Below are 24,317 nucleotides of genomic sequence, written 5' to 3'. Positions count from 1 at the left end.
TTCAGAAGAAATTTCCAAGTAGATAAATATAAATATATAGAAATAGCCTCTCTAACCTTCACCTGTATATCCATTACTTCCATTTAAACCACAAAGTACTTTGTGATTCACAATACTGTGAAATGGAAATAGCTATGGAATCTATTTAGTTTGTTTAAATCCATGTTATCCAGTCACCTTATCCAAAAAAAAAATGAGAGGCTTATCATAGGGTGTGTGTGTTGTAAGTGTGTGTATATGAGAAAATCTATCAAAGCACCTGCTTAATAGTAAGTACCCAAAAAAGTCAGTTGCTTTTTCTATATTTTCTCCTTTTCTTCAATTTTTCTCAATTTCTATTTCAGAATTTTCATGCATTTGATTGCAAAATAGTTATCTCATCACTATTTCTCTTTTATTGTTGCCACAAAATGCTATTTAGAACATTAACTACTTTGAGTTTTAAGTAGATAAAAGTATGTATTTTTATGTTTTTCAGTAATTTATGTATTTTCTATAAGACATAATGTGTAGTCTTATAATTTACACTTTAAAACTATTTTAAACTATATATAATTTTAAAATAAGAATCAAAATAGAAATTACATATTTTAAATGGGACATATAAAATTAATCTTTAATACCAAAATAGTCAATAAACATATGAATATGTTCAACCAACACATTTAACCAAAAACAATTTATTAGACAAATAAAACGTTTTAGTACACAGTCAATTGGTTTTATAAACAAAACAATGTTTATTATAAAGAAATCTAGACTTTATAGACTTGTAGTGCAGACCCAGTTAGAGAATAAGAGTTATTCAGCTAAACATTTTCTTACCTAACTGAGGAGTCCCAAAACCAAAGCATTTTCCTACCTGTATTATTAAAAGATTATAAAATTGAAGAGTCCACAAAGCAGCTATATTTGCAAATAATGTTCTACATATACTACTCAAAACCTGGTCCTATTTTTCCGAAACCAAAATTTCTTCTAATGAGGAAGCACAGTATAAGAACCTGTAAATGATAGTTTGAGGCAAATACAGGGAAAAAATTTTTCCTGCAGTTGAAGTTTACTTATGTTCTTTAAATTCTAGTCAAATTCATCAAGGGTAAGACCTATGATTGCTATGAGTCTTATTTGACAATTGAACCTCTGTGTAACATAGCAGAATTTTGAATCTCTCTCCATCATGTTTTCCACCATCCTCCTCCAAAATGTATATGGTGAATTTTATTTACATGATTCCCTTTCTAATGTCTCTAATTTAATGTATGTACACATGTGCACTCTCATGCACATGTACAACCACTTCATTGCATAGATAAATACCATATATTTGCTTATCTTTGGATTTTATATATAAGTATACAAAAATACTAAATATTTGTGTGGTTTTAAACTTTATATAAATAATACCATATCACATGTATTCTTCCACACCTTGTTTAGTTTGATTAGTATTTTACTTGGGATTTATGCAATTTATCTATTTTAATATATATAGTTATAGTCCATTTACTATTTGTATATTTTCAAATTATATAAGTATTAAACATTCTATTAATTTTCTGTAGGTGTAAATGTGGGTTTCTTTTATGTTTATTTTACATTTAGATTTTGGTTGTGTTGTGTTAACAACATTACTATGAATATTTTGTACATGTTTTCAGGTGTCCATGGAAAAGTGTTTCACTAAGATCAATAGTTATGAATGAAGAACAAGGTTATAAAGCATATGCACCTTCAGTTTTACTAGGTATTGACTTACTTTTGGTACAAAGAGATCATACCAACTTATATTCTTACAACATGAGTGGATAAAAGTTTATATTGTACTATATTTTATCATCAACACTTGATATTGTCAAAAGTTTGATTTTTACCAAGAAGGTAGGCATTTTGATTATTAACAGAGGCAAAGCTTTTTTCATATTATTTTATGGGCCAATTCTATTTCTGTTTTTGCCTGTTTTTCTATTAGATTGTAATTTTCTCTCATTGATTCATTAAAACTGTAGTTTTCTTTTTAGTGTCTTTATGTCTTGCCAAAAAAGATATTAATTTTAATGTAACCACAAGTAACCATATTATTGCTTACAGGGAAAAAGTCAGTTTGGTTGTAACAAAAAAAATATCTTTGCCAGGGTTATCCTTTATAAGTCTTTTAAATGCATTTGAAAACAATATTACATTTATTTACCTACAACAAAATTTACAGTTTATTTTTTAAATTTATTTAGGAAATTAAATTCAATAGGGTGACATTAATCAATAAGGGTTCAGGAAAACATTTCTATAGCATTTGAACTATTGATTATGTTGTATACTCATCACCCAAATTCAAATCACTTTTTATCACCATATATCTGTCCCTCTATCTTTCCCTTCCCACTTCACACTCCTTTCCCTCCCACACACCCCTTCCCTCCCCTACCTCCACCTGTTCCTGATAACCACTTCACTTTTATCTATGTCTACCCTATGTGTGAAATCATATAGTTTTTAGCATTTTTGGATTTACTTATTTTACTCAATACAATGTCCTCAAGGTCCATCCATGTTTTCATAAATGGCACTATGTCATCATTTCGTATGGCTGAGTAGTATTCCATTGCATTTATATACCACATTTTCTTTATCCAATCTTCTATCAAATACTGGTTTGGTAGTTTCCATTTCTTGGCCACTATGGATAATGCTACAGTGAACATGGGGGCACATGTGTCTTTATGTACCAATGTTTTTGAGTTTTCTGGGGTAGATACCCAGTAAAGGGATTGCTGGGTCATATGATATTTGACCCAGCAATCAATTGTTTGATAAAACACCATACTTTCTTCCATAATGGTTGTACAGTAATACGTCAGCTTTCGTTGACTTCGGTTATCGTCAGTTTTGATTTTCTACAATTTTTTCTATAAAAAAATTGTCTCGCCCTGGCCGGTTGGCTCAGCGGTAGAGCGTCGGCCTGGCGTGCAGGGGACCCGGGTTCGATTCCCAGCCAGGGCACATAGGAGAAGCACCCATTTGCTTCTCCACCCCCCCTCCTTCCTCTCTGTCTCTCTCTTCCCCTCCCGCAGCCAAGGCTCCATTGGAGCAAAGATGGCCCTGGCGCTGGGGATGGCTCCTTGGCCTCTGCCCCAGGCACTAGAGTGGCTCTGGTCGTGGCAGAGCGACGCCCCTGACGGGCAGAGCATAGCCCCCTGGTGGGCAGAGCATTGCCCCTGGTGGGCGTGCCGGGTGGATCCTGGTCGGGCGCATGCGGGAGTCTGTCTGACTGTCTCTCCCCATTTCCAGCTTCAGAAAAATACAAAAAAAAAAGAAAATTGTCTCAGTTTTTGTTGGTTTCCTCGGATTTTGTCGGCATGCTCTCATGACCTCGCTGCTAATTTTGCAAAAACAAAGAGTGACTCACGTGTTCTCCTGTTCAATATGGCATTGTTTCTTGTTGTGTGAGCATCACCCTGTGCATCTAGCCAAACAATTCTATTGCTTTCCAGTGTTTTCGTGCTTTTTTTATTGATTGTGAGTGCTAATACTACAGTTACATGTAAGTGATTACTGAGTATACAGTGTTTGGTGTAATGTGTTTATTTTGCATTTTTCAGTTTCAAAATGTACGTAATGTACGTAAGATAAAATGACATGTGTTCAAATCTCATTGTCCCTGTTAAGTGTTTCCCTTGCTAATAAGTTAACCCTTTCCTTTTAGCTCCATCATGGGACCAAAGAAAGCTTCCATAGCCAGCTGCTCTGTGAAGAAGGCAAGGAACACGGTTGAGTTGATAAAGGAAATCATTGAAAAATACAATAGCAGCTTCAAGATTGCTAAAATCAGCTGCATGTACGGGAAGTCACCATCCATGATAAGTTCCATTGTAGCGGAAAAGGAAGCTATAAAGGAGGCTAACGTAGCAAAAGGCATGAATATGCTAACAAAACAGAGATCACAAACAATTGAAGATGTCAAACAGTTATTATTAATTTGGATCAATCAAAAACAGTTAGATGACAATTCTGTTTCAGAGGCCATCATACATCATATGTGAAAAGGCCAGGCTGTTGTATGCCGATCTCATTAAGAAAATGCCTGGGATGCACGCTAGTGTACTTAGTGATTTTAAGGTCAGCAGAGGCTGGTTCAAAAAATTCAAGAGGTGCACTGGCATACACAGTGTTACTAGGCATGGCGAAGGTGTCAGTTTGGACAAGTCTGGGGCCGAAAAATTTGTGTCCAAATTCAAAGATTAGATAGAAGCTAAAGGATTCATCCCCCAACAAGTCTTCAACTGTGATAAAACTGGCCTCTTTTGGAAGAAAATGCCAAAGAGGATGTTCATTACACAGGAGGAAAAGGCACTGCCAGGACATAAGCCTATGAAAGACAGGCTAACTCTTTTGTTGCATGGTAATGCTAGTGGTGATTATAAAGTGAAGCCCTTACTGGTGACTCCTAGAGTGGTTAGCAGAAACAATGTGATTAAAAGTACAGTAAATTTTGTGTGATTTGGAGGGCAAACAAGAAAGCATGGGTCACAAGGCCAATTTTTATTGAATGGATGAATGAATTGTTTGGCGTGAGTGTGAAAAAATACCTCCAGGATAATCAGTTGCCCCTTTAGTGCCTCCTGGTAATGGACAATGCTTCTGCACATCTTCCAGGTTTGGAAGACACACTGTTGGAGGTGTTCAGTTTTATCATGGTGAAGTTCTTGCCCCCTAATACCACACCACTCATCCAGCCCATAGACCAGAATGTCACTTCAAATTTCAAGAAACTGTACCTGTACACAAAAGCAATGTTTCAAAAGTGCTTTGAGGATATCAGATACAGATTTGTCCTTAAGAGAATTCTGGAAAAAACATTTCAACAATCTCAACTGCATTAGCCTCATAGATAAGGTTTAGCAGGGAGTGACATCCAGGACGATGAACTCTGCCTGGAAGAAATTATGGCCAGGATGTGTGTACGAGAGAGATATTGAAGGGTTTGAGCCTTCCCCTGATAACCCTACGCATGTGGTGCAGTTAATTGTTGATCTGGGGAAGTCCATGGGTTTGGAGGTGAGTGGTGAGAATGTGGAAGAGTTGGTGTATGACCACAGTGAAGAACTCACCACTGAAGAGCTGCAGGACCTTCACCTAGAAGGACAACAGATGCTTCAGATGAGGAGGAAGAGATGGGAGAATGTGCCTGCTTCAGAGATTAAGGACATCTTCTCCATGTGGAGTAAGGCACAGGAGTTTATGGAGAAAAATCACCCAGACAAAGCTGTTGCAGGCCATGTCGTGAGTGTGACTCATGACATGCAACTTGTTTAATGATAATGTCGTGCCCCATTTTAGGCAAATCTTAAGGAGAACAGAAACAGACCTCTTTGGACAGCTTTCTTGTGCGACATGGGTCCACGGACTCTGAAGCTGGTCCTAGTGCCAAAAGACCAAGAAGGGAAGTGGCCCCAGACAGTGCCTTGATACCTAAGGTCCTTATGGAGGGGGATTCCCCTTCCAAACAATAATATCTGCACCTCTCTCTCCCGTCTTCGCCGTCTTCCATACGCCAAGAAGAGTCTTCAGAAAGGTAAATGCCATGTTAAATGTTCATTTATTTTTTACATTAGTCTTTTATATTCATTTTATATTAATTTCTTATTGTTCTTAGTATTAAACACTACATTTATTCTCTATAAAATGTGTTTTTGGTATGTATTTTGGAGTGTCTAGAATGAATTAATTGAATTTACATTGATTCATATGGAAATAATTGCCTTGGATTTGTCGGTTTCAAATTTCCCCGATTGTTCTCAGACAGATTATCGAGGAAAACCAAGGTACCACTGTACTGATTTGCATTTCCACCAGCAGTGAATGAGAGTTTCTTTTTTCTACAACCTCTCCAACATTTGTTATTACTTGTCTTGTTGATAATAGCCAATCTAACAGATGTGAGGTGGTATCTCATTATATTTTTGATTTCCATTTCTCTAATAGCTAGTGAAGATGAGCATCATTTCATATATCTGTTGGTCCTTTGTATGTCTTCTTGAGAGAAATGTCTGTTCAGGTCCTCTTCCTATTTTTAAATTGGATTGTTTGCTTGTTTGTTGCTAAGCTTTGTGAGTTCTTTATATATCTTGGATATTAACCCCTTATCGGAGCTGTTATTTGCAAATATCATCTCCCATTTGGTTGGTTGCTTATTGGTTTTGTTTGTCAGTTTCTTTTGCTGTGCAGTAGTTTTTTAGTTTGATACAGTCTCATTCATTTATTTTGTCTTTACATCCCTTGCCTTGGGGTCAAATTCATAAATTGTTCTCTATGGCCAAGGTCCATGAGTTTAGTACTTATGTTTTCTTCTATGTAATTTATTGCTTCAGATCTTATATTTAGGTCTTTGATCTATTTTGAATTAATTTTTGTGCAAGTGAACAAACTAGTCAAGTTTCACTTTTTTTGCATGTGGTTTTCTAATGAGGCTTTCTTTCTTTTCTTAATTGTGTATTTTTGGCTCCTTTGTCAAAGATTATTTGTGTGTGTGTGTGTGTATATATATATATATATATATATATATATATATATATATGATTTTATTTCTAGGTTATCTATTCTGTTCCATTGGTCTGTATGTTTGTTTTTCTGTCAATACCATGCTGTTTTGCCCTGGCCAGTTGGCTCAGCGGTAGAATGTTTGACCGGCATGTGGAAGTCCCGGGTTTGATTCCCAGTCAGGGCACAGAGGAGAAGTGCTCATCTGCTTCTTCACCTTTCTCCCTCTCCTTTTTCCCTGTACATCTCTTCCTTTCTCGCAGCCAAGGCTCCACTGGAGCAAAGTTGGCCCCAGGCACTGAGGATAGCTCCTCTGCCTTAGGTGCTATAATGGCTCTGGCCACAACAGAGCAATACTTCAGATGGACAGAGCATCACCCCCTGGTGGGCATGCCAGGTGGTCCCTGTTGGACTAATGTGGAAATCTGTCTGACTGCCTCCCTGCTTCTAACTTCGGAAAAATACCATGCTGTTTTGATGATCGTGGCTTTATAGTATAATTTGAAGTCAGGTAGTTTAATACTTCCAGCTTCATTCTTTTTTATCAGGATCGTTTGGCTTTCAGGGTTTTTTATGATTCCATAGATACCTGGTGATATTTTTATTCTAGTTCTTTCAAAAATGAAAATGGGATTTTGATGGGGATTGCATTAAATTTGTATATTGCTTTGGGTAATATGGCCATTTTAACTATCTTGATTCTTCTAATCTATGAAAATGAAATATTTTTCCATTTAATTGTGTCTTTTTCAATTTCTTTCAATAATGCTTTGTAGTTTTCAGTGTATGGGTCTTTCACATCCTCCATTAAGTTTATTCCTAGGTATTTTTTTTATTGTTGTAATTGTAAAAAAAATTGCTTTATTTATATTTTGAGTTCATTTTCTCAAGTTTCATTTTTGGCATATAGGAAAGTACTGGACTTTTGTATATCAATTTTGTATCCTCCAACTTTACTATATTGGCTTATTGTTTCTAATTGTTTGTTTTTTTGGTAGTCTTTAGAATTTTCTATGTATAGTATCATATCATCTGCAAAAACTGATACCTCTACTTCTTTCTTGATATGAATGCTTTTTATTTCTTTCTCTCAACTTATTTCTCTGGCTAAAACTTCCAGAACTATGTTGAATAAAAGTTGAGACAGTGGGTAGCCTTGTCTTTTTCCTGATTTTAAAAGAAAAGCTTTCATTTTTTTTTTTACCATTCAGTATGATATTAGCTGATAGTTTGTTATATATGGCCTTTATTATGTTAAGGTACCTCTCTTCTATGCCCATTTTTTTTTTCCTTTTTTACAGAGACAGAGAGAGAGAGTCAGAGAGAGGGATAGACAGGGACAGACAGACAGGAACGGAGAGATGAGAAGCATCAATCATTAGTTTTTCGTTGCGCGTTGCAACACCTTAGTTGTTCATTGATTGCTTTCTCATATGTGCCTTGACCGCAGGCCTTCAGCAGACCGAGTAACCCCTTGCTTGAGCCAGCGACCTTGGGCTCAAGCTGGTGAGCTTTTTGCTCAAACCAGATGAACCTGCGCTCAAGCTGGTGACCACGGGGTCTCGAACCTGGGTCTTCTGCATCCCAGTCCGATGCTTTACCCACTGCGCCACCGCCTGGTCAGGCAATACCCATTTTTTTTAAAAGACTTTATTCAATTTTTTTTCAGAGAGGTGAGAGAGAGAGAGAGAGAGAGAGAGAGAAGGGAGAGGAGCAGGAAGTATCAACTCCCATATGTGCCTTGACCAGGCAAGTCCAGGGTTTTGAACCGGTGACCTCAGTGTTCCAGGTCGACACTTTATCCCACTGCACCACCATAGGTCAGGCACTTCTATACCCATTTTAGTGAGTGTTTTAAACAAAAAGGGATGTTGTAGTACACGGAATGCCTTTTTTGCATATGTTGATAGGATCATATGAGTTCTGTTCTTTGTTTTGTTTATGTGGTATATTAGGTTGATTGATTTTCATATATTGAACCATCCTTGTGCTCCTGGAATAAATTCTACTTGATTGTGATGTATTTTTTTAATGTGTTGTTGTATTTGATTTGTTAGTATTTTTGCACCTGTATTCATTAGATATGGTTCTGTAGTTTTCTTTTTTTCTGTTTGCTCTGCCTGGTTTTGATATCATGCTTATGTTGGCCTCATAAAATGTGTTAGGTAATATTGCTTCTTCTTCTATCTTTTGAAGACTTTGAGAAGGATAGGTACCAAATCTTCTTTGAATGTTTGGTAGAACTCACTAGTGGAGCCATCTGGTCCTGGACTTTTATTTGGGGGATGTTTTGATAGTTGTTTCTATTTCCTCCCTGCTTATGGGTCAATTTAAATTATACACTTCTTTATGACTCAGTCTAGGAAGATTGTATAGTTACAGAAATTTATCTATTCCTTCTAGATTGTTGAATTTGGTGGCATACAATTTTAGAAACTTTCAGTTTTACAGCTTATTTGACAGTTTACCTGAATCTACTCTCATCACTCTTTTCTCCTCCTATTCCTTCCTCCTGGGACTTAAGTATATTCATCTTCTGCTTTAAGACTTAATGTAGTGATTCCAATTCATTAATATTAGAATAAGATAATTAATATATTAATCTATCATATTAATTATTATGTAATTTATATAACTAGGAATTATAGCAGCTAATTTGACCTGAAAAATTTGGATAGAAAATGTCTCTTAATGCTTAGCTTACAAAAATAATGATCTTGAATGTGTCAAAAAGTCTAATATATTATGCTACTTTCTTCCCAGAATCCCTATGGTGCTCTAAAATATTGCCAGTGGTATTGGTTCCTGTGGTGTGATTTCTGTGCTACTTCTATTAGACTTATTATAAAACTCATAAAACATACCACTAATGCACCTGTCATCAGCTGAAACTGGTTACAAACACAACTTCTTTTGGGCAGCACTGGGAATTTGCAGTAATAGGGTATTCACATAGGACTGTCAGAAATTTATCTTACCTGATAAACATATGGTTTCCTGCTAGCAAAGAATTAGAGATGTAATAAAGAAAAAATACACCGAGATTATGAGGGTAAAAAGTCTCCCTATGACCAATGGAGTCATTTATATCCATGAAAATTTTAATATTCACTGATTCTTTAGTCAACATTAAGAAATAAAACAATAAGTGGTAAGCTTTAACAATTTTTATATAATCAGAAAATGCTAATGCTTCTTATCATCTAGCAATAAAAAAAACAAGATAGAGTTTTAACTGTAACTATGGTCAGACATGTCATTTCAGGATGCCTTTGAAGAAGCTGATTCTTGACTTCTATTTTTATCTGGAGCATTTTGATCTCAGTCAAAAATGGGTATAATAAATGCATGAATATTATTTTCTTCACTTTAATATAACATACCACTGCTATAAAACATTGACATATGCACATTCTTGATGGGAATTAGTTCAAAGAGGATTATGTAAAATGTGATTCAACATATTTATAATCTTTCACATATCCTGCTCTCTGTGGCTCTTTTACATATATTTTCTACTTTCATATGTCATAAGATACAAGTCATAATTGTTAAATAAGAGGAAATAAATTTATTTATTTTCAAGAATTGTAAAAATGAAAATTTATATAATTCTCCTTCTGCCTGCATTTTCTTTTCCATCTCTTTTTATACTTAATGCATACTAATTCTTTACAGATCATTTATGATAAATCAAAATAAGATTAAATCATAGGTTATAATGTAATCATATGTAAATGCAAAAATGATTATGACTTTATTGTTGAAAGAATTTAAGGGATTTTTAAAGATATTTTTAGCAATATAATATCTGAGTAGTACTGTGCATAACTCTCCATTTTCCAAGTCACTTAATTTCTTAATTTTTAAGTGAAAACTGCAAAACGTTAATAATACTGAAAAGTTTAAAATATATAGTAAGGAATAAATTATACATTTTGTTTATATCCCTTATCTACCTCATTTATTCTTGCCTTAGAATTTATCCTTTTAATAATTTTTATTTTTCATTCAATGTTTATTTAGGAAGATAAAATAAAACATGGTGCCTGACCAGGCAGTGGCGCAGTGGATAGAGCGTCGGACTGGGATGCCGAGGACCCAGGTTTGAGACCCGAAGGTCGCCAGCGTGAGTGCAGGCTCATCTGGCTTGAGCAAAGAGCTCACTAGCTTAGACCCAAAGTCACTGGCTCGAGCAAGGGGTTTCTCGGTCTGCTGAAGTCCCTCGGGCAAGGCACATATGAGAAAGCAATCAATGAACAACTAAGGCAGGGATCCCCAAACTACGCCCCACAGGCGACATGCATTCTCCTGAGGCCATTTATCCAGCCCCTGCCACACTTCCAGAAGGGGCACGTCTTCCATTGGTGGTCAGTGAGAGGAGCACAGAATGCGGATGCAAAGCGCAGCGTCGCTCACGCTCACATACAGTACTACTTCCGTTTTGTTTTTTTACTTTAAAATAAGGTATGTGCAATGTGCATAGGGATTTGTTCATAGGTTTTTTTTATAGTCTGGCCCTCCAATGGTCTGAGGGACAGTGAACTGGCCCACTGTGTAAAAACTTTGGGGACCCCTGAACTAAGGTGTCGCAATGAAAAACTGATGATTGATGCTTCTCATCTCTCTCCGTTCATGTCTGTCTATCCCTCTCTCTGACTCTTTCTCTGTCCCTGTAAAAAAATTAAAAAATAAAAAATAAAATAAAACATGATAAATTTATATCCTTATTGCCCTCTGAGTGTAAAGGAACTAGCCTGTGGATATTAGCTAGAACTAGTAAGTTTCATAGCTGAATTCAAACTTGGGCCATCTGAGTTTGAAGTCCAGATGTTTCATTTCAGCGCTTTTACTGCTCCTAATGACTGGATAAATTTTTTTCTGTTCTTCTCTTTTTCAATTATATAATTTTAATTAAGGAAATCTTCCCACTTATCAGACATATCAGTGGCATCTGGCATCATGATTATATTATAGCACAGACTACTGGTCTTCAAAGTTACACCTTTTCTTCATTGTTCATTATTTTGGGGGAATTCATCATACTCAAATATTTCTCTTTCAGTTTCAGAAAATGAAAAAAACAGCCTAATCCAAGTCCCTGTATGTGTGCTGCTCCTGGGGTCACTGAGGAACTCGTTTCCCACCTGTATCACTCTCTTGTTCTACTGAGCTTACCTTTCCTTTGCTGATGATAAAGAAGGTGTCCCCTCTTGCACCTTGCCTGATGATATATTCTCCATTTTCATAGTGGGTCTGAAAAATAAAAACAGCAGCAGAAAAAAAAATTAAGAAAGAAGTAATTTGCCAAACAACTCAACCTCTTCCAATATCAGCCCCGAAGGGATGCATTCATCTTCATGGAGTTTTACCCAAACCTAGAATTCATCAGGGTTTAAAAATGAATAATAGTCAATGAATGTAATAATTACAGAGAAGTCATTTCTATCATTTCTATCACACTCATTTTTAAAACTATTTTGTTAATGCCATTTATTCTGGATGATTACATTCATAACTTTAAATTTGTTTATTTTAATAGTTTGATGAAAATATTCTCTCTCCCATGAACTGAAGCATAAAATAAAACAGCAGAGCTGCTAATTAAACTGGTCTTCTGTATTATTTTATTTGTTATCCTCACTTAGTTTTAGTATTCTCATAATGATAGCCTTTTCTTCCCCCTGAGAAATTACTGCAGCATCTAAACATTCTAATTTTGAAAGCGTGTTGACTTTTAGTGTGGGTTTGATGGCCCTAGTTACTTTTTAAGGCATTGCTTTATGCTTTACTGTTCTTGCTTCAGCAATTTAGCTTTGGCTCTGTCAAACGCAATGTCTTAATTTTATGGACTGAATTCTGGTTCAGCATCTGTGAACTTATAAACTACCAAATGAGGAGGAAAGTGAGCCTGCACAATTATCACAGTCAGTGTCAGCACTCTAACTCTGACATAGTCACTGGGTTCATTCCCAGGGTTAAGGTAATTCCTGAAATGACCAAAGTGTTTTCTATAAGGAGAGGTGGAAGAAAGACTATTGCTGGGTCAGGAGGTATAACAGGGAAATGAGAACTATGCCATCTGGTCCTATCCTTCTCTTCAGCTTACCAAGGGAGCCATATTTGGGAAAAGAAAATATTACCTTGCAGACTCCTTAGGAAAGAGATATCATGGTTTGCATGTGACTTGTCTATGACTTGTCATTACATTTCAATGCCATGTTTCCAAATACTTTAGTCTATCTGTTCTTAAAATTGCCTTTCATTAATACTTGACATGGAGAATAACCATAATTTTCTTTGTATATCTAAAAAACTAACAAACTAGCTAATCTATTTTTTATAGTCAAACATAAGTTATTTTCTTCAAACAAGTTTTAAAATTAGGATTACAGAACACATATTCTTCAACTGATTTATTTCACTTAACAAGATACTTATGTTTCATTTTCAAATCTTGATGCTTTGGAATGAAAAGATATTTTTGACGTGCATATTTGAAAAGCAAATCACAATGGTCTACTTTTATGTATCAATTCAACAAACATTTCTGAATGTCTCTGAATCAGTTGAACCATCCAATAGATCTTACTTTGATGGCATTTCAAGAGAAATGGAGTGACTTATCTGATTGGTAAATTTAGAAGTATTTTATATGCTTATCTCTGCTTCTCCTTTCTTCCTGATGGGAGGTAGCTCTGAAAGAGGGTTGGCATTCTCTGCTGCTCCTTCAGGGGAAGAATCTCCTCCCTGGCATAATGAAGCCTGCCCCCATCTGGACTTACGAGAAAGGACAAGTCAGCTCAAATAGAGGATTCAGTTTAGAAAACCCAACCCCTAGCTTAGGTTTTGTTAGCAGTAATGGTAATATATTAGTTCCATTTATTTTACTGTTATTCTTATTTTTCAATTGGTTCTTAATCTAAGAGCTCTCAAAACACCCAAACAATCCAGTATGCAAAGCTATCCTGTATGTTACTGTTACCTTTTGCATGATATGTTGTACAATCTAGCAGAGATCTGACTCTTTCCCGTGGAGGAGATTCTGAAAACCTAACTGAAGTACGAAAAAGCAGTCACTGGATGTTGATCAAGAGGATGCCATGCCCCCCCCCAAAAGAATTAGCATTATTTTATGGTTAAATAATATAGTAGATATTTATTATTTTGGAAAGTAACTAGAAAGATTGAAATTAAAATGACCAAAAATGTGAAGACTGCTCAGCTCATCTAAGCTCATTCCCCTCATTTATCCTCTTTTTAAATGGCTATCCCTTTCCTTTCTACACCTTGTACCTAGAAAAGAATTTATACTAGTTATTCCATAAATATATACTTATTGCAGGGGTCCCCAAACTTTTTACACAGGGGGCCAGTTCACTGTCCCTCAGACTGTTGGAGGGCCGGACTATAAAAATAACTATGAACAAATCCCTATGCACACTGCACATATCTTATTTTAAAGTAAAAAAATAAAACGGGAACAAATACAATATTTAAAATAAAGAACAAGTAAATTTAAATAAACAAATTGACTAGTATTTCAATGGGAACTATGGGCCTGCTTTTGGCTAATGAGATGGTCAATGTCCAGTTCCATATTTGTCACTGCTAGCAGTAACAAATGATATGACATGCTTCTGGAGCCGTGACGCGTGCGTCACCGAAAGTAGTACTGTATGTCGTGCTTTGCGGCACCGCCACATACAGTACTCCAGGAGCACAGGATGCGGTGGTCTCACTAACCACCAATGAAAAAAGTGCCCCTTCCAGAAGTGCAACAGGGGCAGGATAAATGGCCTCAGGGGGCTGCATGCAGCCCACGGCCATAGTTTGGGGACCCCTGACTTATTGAATAAATGACAAATGATAAAGACATTTAGCCTTTCATGTAACAAGAAGTGTGGAAATGAGAAAGCTTTAGGGCTGGTTAATTTATTGGCTCAACAAGTCCTCCAAGGATTCATATTTTTTCCCTCATTCAGTTGACTTTCCCTATTAGGATAGGCCCTCATTGCCCCAGTACAGCTGCCAATGCTCCAGTCATCACATCTGGATTCATCTGGCAACTCCTTCTGGAGAAAAAGTTCTAGAGAACCTATCAATTATCTCCTATGTTTCTTTGGCTTGGGTTGCATGCCTATTCTTAAATAAATGCCTGGCAAGAGGAATACAACTACTCCAAATGTTTTTCATTAAACAAGGTCACTCATTAAGTTTGACAAGAAACGATTAGAATGAAATCAAAGCTCTGGCAGTGGAAAATGGGGAGGAGGGACTGTGGATAAACCCAGGAGGATATCTACTCCATAGAAAAACCTGAATAGTCTCTGAAGGGCCGAGATTGAGATGTGGGTAGGGTACAGAGAAACCAATCCCACGAGGAGAGGCTGATGGAGCTGGAATGCTAGGCTATGAGAAGAGAAAACTCAGAATTCAGGTTGCTGAGGTAGCTGTTTTCAAATTTCCACTGAGCTATGGAGAGGCAGCTTCCCCCTGGAACACTTCAGAGTGTGTAAAAATTAAAGGGAGGAAACCAAAAGTTCCCAATGGTATCTCAACACACACACACAAAATGTATACAGGTATAAGCTGCTCCAAGGTGGAATGGGCTGCCCTGGTGAGTAAAGGACACCATGCATTGAGCATACATCAGCAGAGGCTGGGTGAGCACAACCCACAACATTGCAGATGAGATTGAGGTTTTGGTCCAAGTTTTCCTGAGATGCTGCAATTCTCTGACAGCCCTATTTCCCAAAGGTGGCCACAAAATAACTTCCATCCCACAAACTTTCCTGCCTGGTGACTCTGCCATTCTCCCCTTACAAGCTAGAGTCTAATGTTCTTGTCTTGAATACGGTGTGGCCTCAGTGGCTCTTTTGTAATAAGAGCCTGCTTGGAAGAGAAAAGGCTATGCAGCTTCTACCTGGTTCACAAAAGACTCCCTCTTGGAACCCAGCATCATATTGGGAGAAGTCAAAACCACATGGAGGGGCCATGTATCGGCGATCCAATTCACAGGGCTAGCCTAGCCTAGCCTCTGCATCATTTCAGTTCAATGCAGCCAGGAGGAAGACATGTGAGTGAGAAGCTTGTAGCTGATCCCTGTTCCAGCATTGGAGTGTCCCCATCAGATGCCCCAAATATCCTGGAGCAGAGACAAGCCATCTCTGTTGCATCTGAATTACTGTGAGCACAGTAAATGATCCTTACTCTGTGCCACTAGGTTTGGGGGTTGTTACACAGCAACAGATAACCTCAATGGGAAGCTAGTGGGCTATAACCAAGTACTTGGCTCCTGCCTTCTCCTGGAAGCTCTGGCTCTGGTTGATTCTGGAGTTCAGAGCCTGCCAGCTGCTGTGGTGAAAGCTGGTGTCTTCCCCATCCTTGGGGTTTCAGCTGAGAGGTGAGGAAGGAGTCTGGGACATAGCCCCGTCAGATCTCTATCCCTAGCACAGTGGACAAAGCACTTTTCGTGGCCCTTGTCTCATAGAAGCTTCACAATAACCCGAGGAGGAGTTCCAGTAGAGAAGCTGAAGCCAGCGCAGATGAAGTGACTAGCCCAAGTTCATATCACTCATCAGGGGTGGAAATGGCACGCAGTGCAGGTACTTCTTTCATGTCCCACCATGAACTGTGGTGGAGATAGTGAAAAGGATGGGCAATGCCTCTTCCTCCTCCCCACCACCACCTGTGGCAGGGTGGTTTAGTGCGGGCAACAACCAGTATCTTTTACATTGTAAAGCATATATGTGTCCAAGTCGCCCTTCAGTGAGAAACAAATAGATCAGTCACAATTTTCTGGGTGTAAATTAAATAAAATTTAACCACACCTAACACAATGAGAAGGTACTGAGTCACAGAACAGCATAGTCCAATATTAGCGGCATCTAAAATGGCTGAATCATGGGGTTAAATCATGGCACCAGGCCCTGGTCCCCCTCCTGTCCTCACAGCTGTCTGTCACACATTGGCTCCTCCTGAGAGTCCACGCTGTGCCCAGATGACAGTGGGCTCCCCTCATGTTTAGAACAGTAGGCTCTGTTATGAATTTAATTCCTTCATCCCAGAGAGTAGAAGTTTGACAGGAATACCCAATCTGTTTATTAATTCATGAAAATGATCTAATCACCTTCTTAATGTCATCTGATATGGTTTTGTAACCTGACACCCACAACTGCCATACCAATTATTTTAGCATCTCTGCACGGGTATTCACTGTACATATTTTCATGCTGCCTGAGCCCATAAAACTTGGGAGTCCGGAGAGGAGCCTATGGAACAATGGCCAAAGGCATTGCAAACCGGAGAAAGATAATATTGAGGTTGTTATAATACTAGGACCATAATGAATGTGCTAACCTGAAATGTTCGATTGCACCTGAGGGGAAGATGACTGCATGCTGACTCCTCGACAGTCTCTAAAATTATGTTACTGAAATGCCAGCAGTTTCACTGTCTTCTAAAGGTCACTCTGCAGCTCCACCGTTTTCTTATTTCAAATTAAATCAAAGAAACATTTAGAGTATAGAATGGAAATAAACCTTAGCAACTTAGTTTCTTTTAATGGTTTCCATAGTTATTAGGATAAAAGTTAAATACCTTAACCAGGCTTATAAGACTGTGGCTAGTGTGCTTATGCTACCCTTTCCAACCTCTTCTCACTCTCCCCTACTTTGCTGTTCAGCCCTTCTGGCCATCTTGGGACCATTTCTTGACTGTGCTACACTCCTTTCTTACCACCAGGCCTAAGCACTCCCATTGCTACATCCTCTCTGTAACTTGTCTCATTATATGACTACAATACCCTCAGTGTCTAACACTGGGCTTGGAACAGAAGAGGAACTCAGGAATATTAGTCACATGAATAAAGTAGCCCTCCTTAATCTTCACCTTTCTGCCACAGTACACAGTCAATCCATTAGAAAAGCCTCTCTCTTCAAGACATGTGCCCAGACCAGCTGTCTATCACTATTCACACTGTTAACTCCCTAATCCAAGCCAAAATCACATCTTGAACTTCTACAATGTCCTCCTACTTGACCTCCCTGTTTCTCCACTCACTATACTCTAACTTCTCTCTTCTTTTCACTGTAACCAAAGAGATCTTTCAAACAGCAAATAGTTTGAAATTCTCTACTGCTTAAAAAACCTTACATCGCTTCTAGTAACAATAAAATCACTAGCACTTACCGTGGTTGATAAAGTTCTCTGTATTCGGACCCCTCTAAACCTCTCCACCCTCATCTCGTCCCATTCTCACCCTCATTCAGTCTGTTTCAGAAAGACTGCTTTTTCTGTGCCTTGTACTTACCAGACTGGGTCCCTCCTCAGAGCTTTGTATTCATTAGACCTTTTATCAAGAAACCTCCTCCTCAAGGTCTTTGTCATTATCTTGTTTCCATCATTCAGGCCTCAGCAAGGCTTTTTCATTTATAATGTGCATTTTACTCCCATTCATTTCCTATCCTAGATCCTAGTTTTACTTTTTTTTTTTTTTTGTATTAAAAGGCTCTTCAAAGCCGTGTGGTTCCACTGAACACTTGAATGACTAGTTTATGACAAACACAGCTGCAAACAACAGCACAACTGAGCCTCCTATTTCACAACACCCATCATAATTTAAAATTATTTTTATCATTTGCTCTCTGTGATCCTATCCCTATCACCTGCTGTCCAGAAGATTTGAAAAAATTTATGTTATATCTAGTCCTAGTATACAATAAGCATTCAATGTATAATCCACATTAAGGATAGATTTGGTCCAAACCCTTTTATTTTGAATGGGAAAGCTGAATTATAAACTACAGATTAGAGGGATGGATAAAGTAAGAAAATTGATATGTCTAAATGTAAGCAATGCATCCACCCAAGGCAATAACTTTGACTATTATTTCTAAATTTATAAGTTAAAAGTAGCCAATCTTGTATTTGTCACACAGGTACAAAAAATGGGTATAGCTTTTATTGTTCATATGCATGTCTTTGTATTCTCAGAATTCAACATTAATATACATGTCCATTGAAACTTAAAATTTTGCACATCTTTGCTGACATTTGGCAGAACGCTGAGTGTGACACTGGATGCGGCACTCAGAGGTCTGGGAAGTTGCTCCTTGATGACTATGTATAATTCATTGTCACTTTTCAGATTAGATTCATAATTTTGATATCAGATACACTGTATTTATTTAAATTTATTGGGATGACATTGGTTAATAAGATTATACAGTGTACAATTCTATGATATACCATCTGTATATTGTATTGTGTGCCCACCGCCCAAAAGCAAATGTTTTCCATCACCATATATTTGACCCCCTTTACCTTTTATTGTACCAGTAAAAGGTACCTTCCCTTTGGTAACCACTATAACTCTCTTCTATGAGCCTAAAGACTCTACCAAAAAACTATTAGAAACAATAAATAAATATAGTAAAGTTGCAGTAAATAAAATCAATGTACAAAAATCTATTGCATTCTTATATGCTAACAATAAAACCAGGAAAAGAAATTAAAAAAAATAACAATTCCTTCTGCAATTGCAAAAAAAGAATAAAATGCCTAGGAATAAACTTAACAGAGGGTGCAAATTCATTGTATTTCAATTTGTGATGTTATTTTCAACCCCCAACTCTAAAATAATATGTAATTAAATTTCATTGAACATATATAAACTAATATACAATATATTATTCTGAAGTAAATTACCACCTAAATTATTTCAGTCAGAAATTACACCTTTATACCTATTTAAGTTTAAAGTTAAAGTTACTTTTAAGTCTTTATTAAAGCATGGGACATTTATTAATTGACACTGTCCTAATGATTACAGCACTATAGTAATTGCTACTCAGTATAAAAATAACTTTAATAAGTATAAACCACCTTAGTGTGCTTGAATATTTAATAAATTCTGGAGGTAAAATATAAAAATTGGAAAATTATCAAATTGAGAAGAATATGATCTCAAGTCATAATTCCTGCCTCATTAGCAATATCTTAGAAGAAGAATATGAGATAAAAAAAAGAAAGAAAGAAAACTTAAAAATTTTTGTATTGGCCCTGGCCGGTTGGCTCAGTGGTAGAGCGTCGGCCTGGTGTGCAGAGGTCCTGGGTTCGATTACCGGCCAGGGCACATAGGAGAAGCGCCCATCTGCTTCTCCACCACCCCCTCCTTCCTCTCTGTCTCTCTCTTCCCTTCCCGCAGCCAGGGCTCCATTGGAGCAAAGATAGCCCGGACGCTGGGGATGGCTCCTTGGCCTCTGCCCCAGGCACTGGAGTGGCTCTGGTCGCAACAGAGCGACGCCCCGGAGGGGCAGAGCATCGGCCCCTGGTGGGCAGAGCATCTCCCCTGGTGGGCGTGCCAGGTGGATCCCGGTCGGACGCATGTGGGAGTCTGTCTGACTGTCTCTCCCCGTTTCCAGCTTCAGAAAAATACAAAAAAAAAAAAAAAATTTGTATCTACCTTTCTGAAGCCTAAATCAGTGAAAGTCCTCAAAGGAAATTCTCCTCCGTAACAGCCCAAATTTATTTCAAAGACAAAACCTCTTCATGGACAGCAGGATCAGTAAACAGCTTGATCAATCAAAACACATACTAGTTAGGTGACAACAAACAGTATTTCTTGATCTAGGACTTTGGTAAATTTTTCATTAGGTATGTCTGGACTTAGATTATCCAGGCCTGCTAAGAAAGATGACTATGTCAATAGTCATTGCAACATCATCAAGTTTTTTCACATTGCTATCTGTGAATTCTGGTGGTTTGGAATTGGAAGTTGTAGAAAAATCTGTTCTAGTGCCACAGATTTCATCATAGAACCAGTGATCTACTAACAACTGACAGCAGTATTTTTAGCACCATATGTTGTAACTGGGCCATTTCCCTCTCAGGGAATAATAATTGTCAAGGGGACTTGTTCTTTGATGAAGCATTTCCTTAGATAATATCTAACCTTCTTAAGGCTACAAGCTTGATGTATCCTCTTTCCTACCTCTAAAGGAAAATTATTTCTTTTTTCATATCACCAACCACAAATTAACCAGAACACACACACACACACACACACACACACACACACAAATCAAAACCTGGAATTTTTTTTCTCTTCCTCACACCACCAGCATCCTAACCAACTGGACATCTGGGATATACAACATTCTACTACAGATTTTTTTCTATTTCAAAGCCACCCCTCACCTTTCACTCAAGACATGCTTTTTATATCTAGGACTTCCCCACACCTCTTGGGCTGGACAATAACTTGGCGCCAACACTGCTCAAACTTACCTATAAAATCCTGTCACCAAACCTAAAGTTCAGGTCCACAGACAAACATGCCCTTGTTAGGAGAGTCTGGTCAGGCATTAATTTCAAAGAATATCATTTATCTATGCCTCCTATACATGAAATACTGTCTTTTGCACTGAGGCTACAGAGATATGGAAAACATTGTCCCTAACTTGAGAGGCAGCATAGCATGGTGATTAAGTATCAGATAGTGGAGCCAGATTGCCTGGTTACACGTTCCAATTCTGGAGCCCTGAACTAGTCACTTAACCCTCCTGTGTAGTTTCCTTTTCTGAAAGATGTAATCATAGCTGCATAAACAGAATTTTTGTGAGGATTATATGAGTTAACAGTCATAAAGTATAGAGCTTGTCCCACTCTAAACATTATATACATATAAATCATTTTCTTATTATCATCAAAGAAAGTTTAGTGTAGAGATAGGATTGTATAAAGGTAATTTATCAAAAATAATACATAACTTTTCCTAGGCAAGTAGCGATTCCCTGCTAAATAGGGAGAAAAGGGAAGGGCTTTCCAAGCAGAGGGAACACTGTAAAGGCATAGAGACAGTGAGTATATGCAATTTACAAAGAGAACAGTAAAGTCAGAGTAGCTGAATCTAAAAATTCACAGGGTTTAAATGCATTTATTTTCATCCGGTCATTTTCCAACTCAAATGCCATTAATCCAGTGACCGTTAACTCCTCTAAACAATCTGAAGCTTCATGTGTTCTTTACTATTTTGTTCTCAATCACTGAAACTCACAACAGTAAACTCCACTCCCTTACTCCATATTCTTATTCAGAGAGAGCCCTAATTAATGCTCTGTAGACTAGAAGAAATGCAAAAACATATTCTGCAGAGTCAAAATTGGAAGCTCAGCAAACAAAGCACACATACGCTGCCTGTTCAGACATTTCCTCAGGACAATCCCACCATAACTGGTCCAGCTAGATGCCTGCAGGAAGAAAGGATGGTTTCAAGATCACTATTACCAGTGTCATCACTTTTACTGCAAGGACCGCCATGCCACTGAAGATGAGAATGCCAGTATTAAATAAGGAGCACTGTAATCATCAATGAACTAGGGTCGTCCACTCTTAAGAGCCCCCAGAGGACTTAGACACAGTGGGAACACAAATATAAGCAGGAAATGAGGCTTTTTAAAAAATCAAATATAGATAACTAAGACTTCTGGATAGAGAGCCTGCCTATTACTGGTCCTCAAGGTACCACATTTACTAAGTTACCAAGTTAATTTAAGACACAAATAGCTGGAGCCATGAATATGAGTCTGTACCACTGCCATTGCTGAGGATCTGTGTCTATATAGCTGCCCCTTGATGTCATAACAGTCCTTGATGAAACATGAAACACTATTTATCAAACTCCTTCACCATGAACTTTGCCTAACTGGTGCTATGATACATTCTAACTACTAGGAACTTGCATTCTGTCCTAAATGCCTGAATCATTGAATTTCCATCTGCCTTGAAGGCATTATAATGACCCTGCCTCAACTGAGGTATCCAGTTCTACTTGAAACCCAGGGATTGCTCTATAAGCCAGTCTGACCACACTGGATAGGACAGACATCATGGGAAGAGATCGAGCCAGCTTAAGCCTTGTCTGGACCAGAACTGTATGGTCAGATCCTGAGGACACCTTGACTTGTAAATCATCCTTACCTTAACAAGGCATTGGGGCTGATTCTTACCAGTTTCCACGCTCATGACAAGGATAAGGGAAAAATCTCTAGGACATGAAGTCCTGGGACTGTGGGTACTTTTCTTAGAAAATTAATTTATGACTTGTACCGGAATATATCAAGCCAATAGTCTGGCTGAGAGTAAGAAGTAAGATCCTTTGCAGTGCAGTGGCCCCAGATATAGCTTCTCCAAGGAGTTAATGGGACTTTAGCCCCATGATGAACAGGAATTTCTGGCAGCTTTGCATCCTCCTAGAGTCCAAGAAATGAGGAAAAGCCATAATTCCATCTTCTCTGCCCCTTGCGTAGTGTAATCCATTAATGATATCATAAATCTGGTTAGTGAAATACAAGCAGCATTTTAATGTAATAATATATAAAATGTCAAATATATTACAATAGTATAAATATATTTTTATAAAAGTTTTGTATGTTTGTGAATATCTATGCACATACTAGGCCCCAATATATAACAAATTCCTCACTGCACAAACATATTTTGATGAAATAAGTATTTTTTTCTTTATAAAATTCATGACCTCAGTGTCCTCACCTCTACATGAAATCACCTTTAAGTATTTTGTCATGAATAAAATCACTAGCAGTGGATATTTTTATATTTTTATTATTTTATTTAACTTTTGTAAAGGTGTGTATAATTTGAAAATACTGGCTCATTTTTAGAGGTGTGTCTAACCTCCATTTAAGTAAGCATCACCTTGATTCAGTTCACTTTGTTTTCTCATCTGGCTTTCCTGTCTTCTCACCTCAGTCCTCCACCCCATCTGTCCTGCTCTCTGATAAGATGCAATCATTTCCATTTACATTTTTTGTATATCCAAGTACTCAATTATCTAAACAAACTAAAATCTCTCACAGTACAATGAAACTATATCAGATTTTGGTCAACTGATACCAAATTCTTATTTTGTATTCTGAATTTCAAACATATTTGAGGCCTTTTTGTCTTTGGTGGTTAGATCAGATAATTATTCTGTAACCTGCTTGAATAGCTTCAGAGTTTATTATTCAAAGACAGCTGTTGACCCCGCACTGGTCCCTGGACTAACTAAATCCTCACCATGAATATTAGACAAAGGAGGGAAAAACCTGAGCTGAATTTCCAAAAATGCTGGGATTTTATTTGATGTTCAACTGAGTTCTTCGATAGCATGATTTTCCAAGTAAATTTTCAATCTCTGTTTTCACTTTCAGATATTTTTTATGTGAACATATTCATATAATGACAAAGAGTAATATCAAGGCAGACACACAAAATGCCAAAAATCTTTTAAAAGATTAGTTCATGTCAGATCTATTCATTTTACAACAGAGTATAACTGTTTATAGAGTAAAAAAACAGGCATTCCCATTCTATATAATTACACTATAACTCAAATTTAACAATTTGATCTATAAAGGCAATTAACTTCAGCAGAACTTGAAAATTATTTGCCCTGATAGATAATAACACTTGTTACAGGGAACCATATAATTTACTGTCTCAGAGTCACCATCTAAGGCATAAATATGTTTTGAAGTTTCTACTAAAATAAATATAGTACTCAAAAAAGAAAAATAAAGATTTATCATAGTTTCTCATAAACTGTATAACAAATATATAGTGAGGTGAGTAAACAGTGTGTAGAATTCACTCAATATTTTACCTCTTTAAAATAAACATTTCACATATCTCTTTGTAAAGCCACTATTCAGTTTAAGAGGCATCCGAGTAATTAATGACCAGAAGGATGAGATAGCAAGGAAATTCAGATA

At 37.3% G+C, this 24,317-nt stretch overlaps 1 protein-coding gene across 2 annotated transcripts in view; it reads right to left on the bottom strand.

Moving 5' to 3' along the window:
• PRKG1 (protein kinase cGMP-dependent 1) overlaps positions 1–24,317 on the bottom strand; it is a 1,486,994-nt gene that overhangs the window by 241,243 nt on the left and 1,221,434 nt on the right. For both annotated transcript variants that reach the window (XM_066243386.1, XM_066243385.1), the window contains exon 6: positions 11,716–11,793. In XM_066243386.1, coding sequence (XP_066099483.1) covers positions 11,716–11,793 — 78 coding nt within the window. The remainder of the gene's footprint in view (positions 1–11,715; positions 11,794–24,317) is intronic.

Source organism: Saccopteryx bilineata, chromosome 9 (assembly GCF_036850765.1).
Source record: "Saccopteryx bilineata isolate mSacBil1 chromosome 9, mSacBil1_pri_phased_curated, whole genome shotgun sequence".
NCBI lineage: Eukaryota > Metazoa > Chordata > Mammalia > Chiroptera > Emballonuridae > Saccopteryx > Saccopteryx bilineata.
The sequence above is the reverse complement of the archived record's forward strand: the minus strand, read 5'-3'. Positions and strand labels throughout refer to the sequence as shown.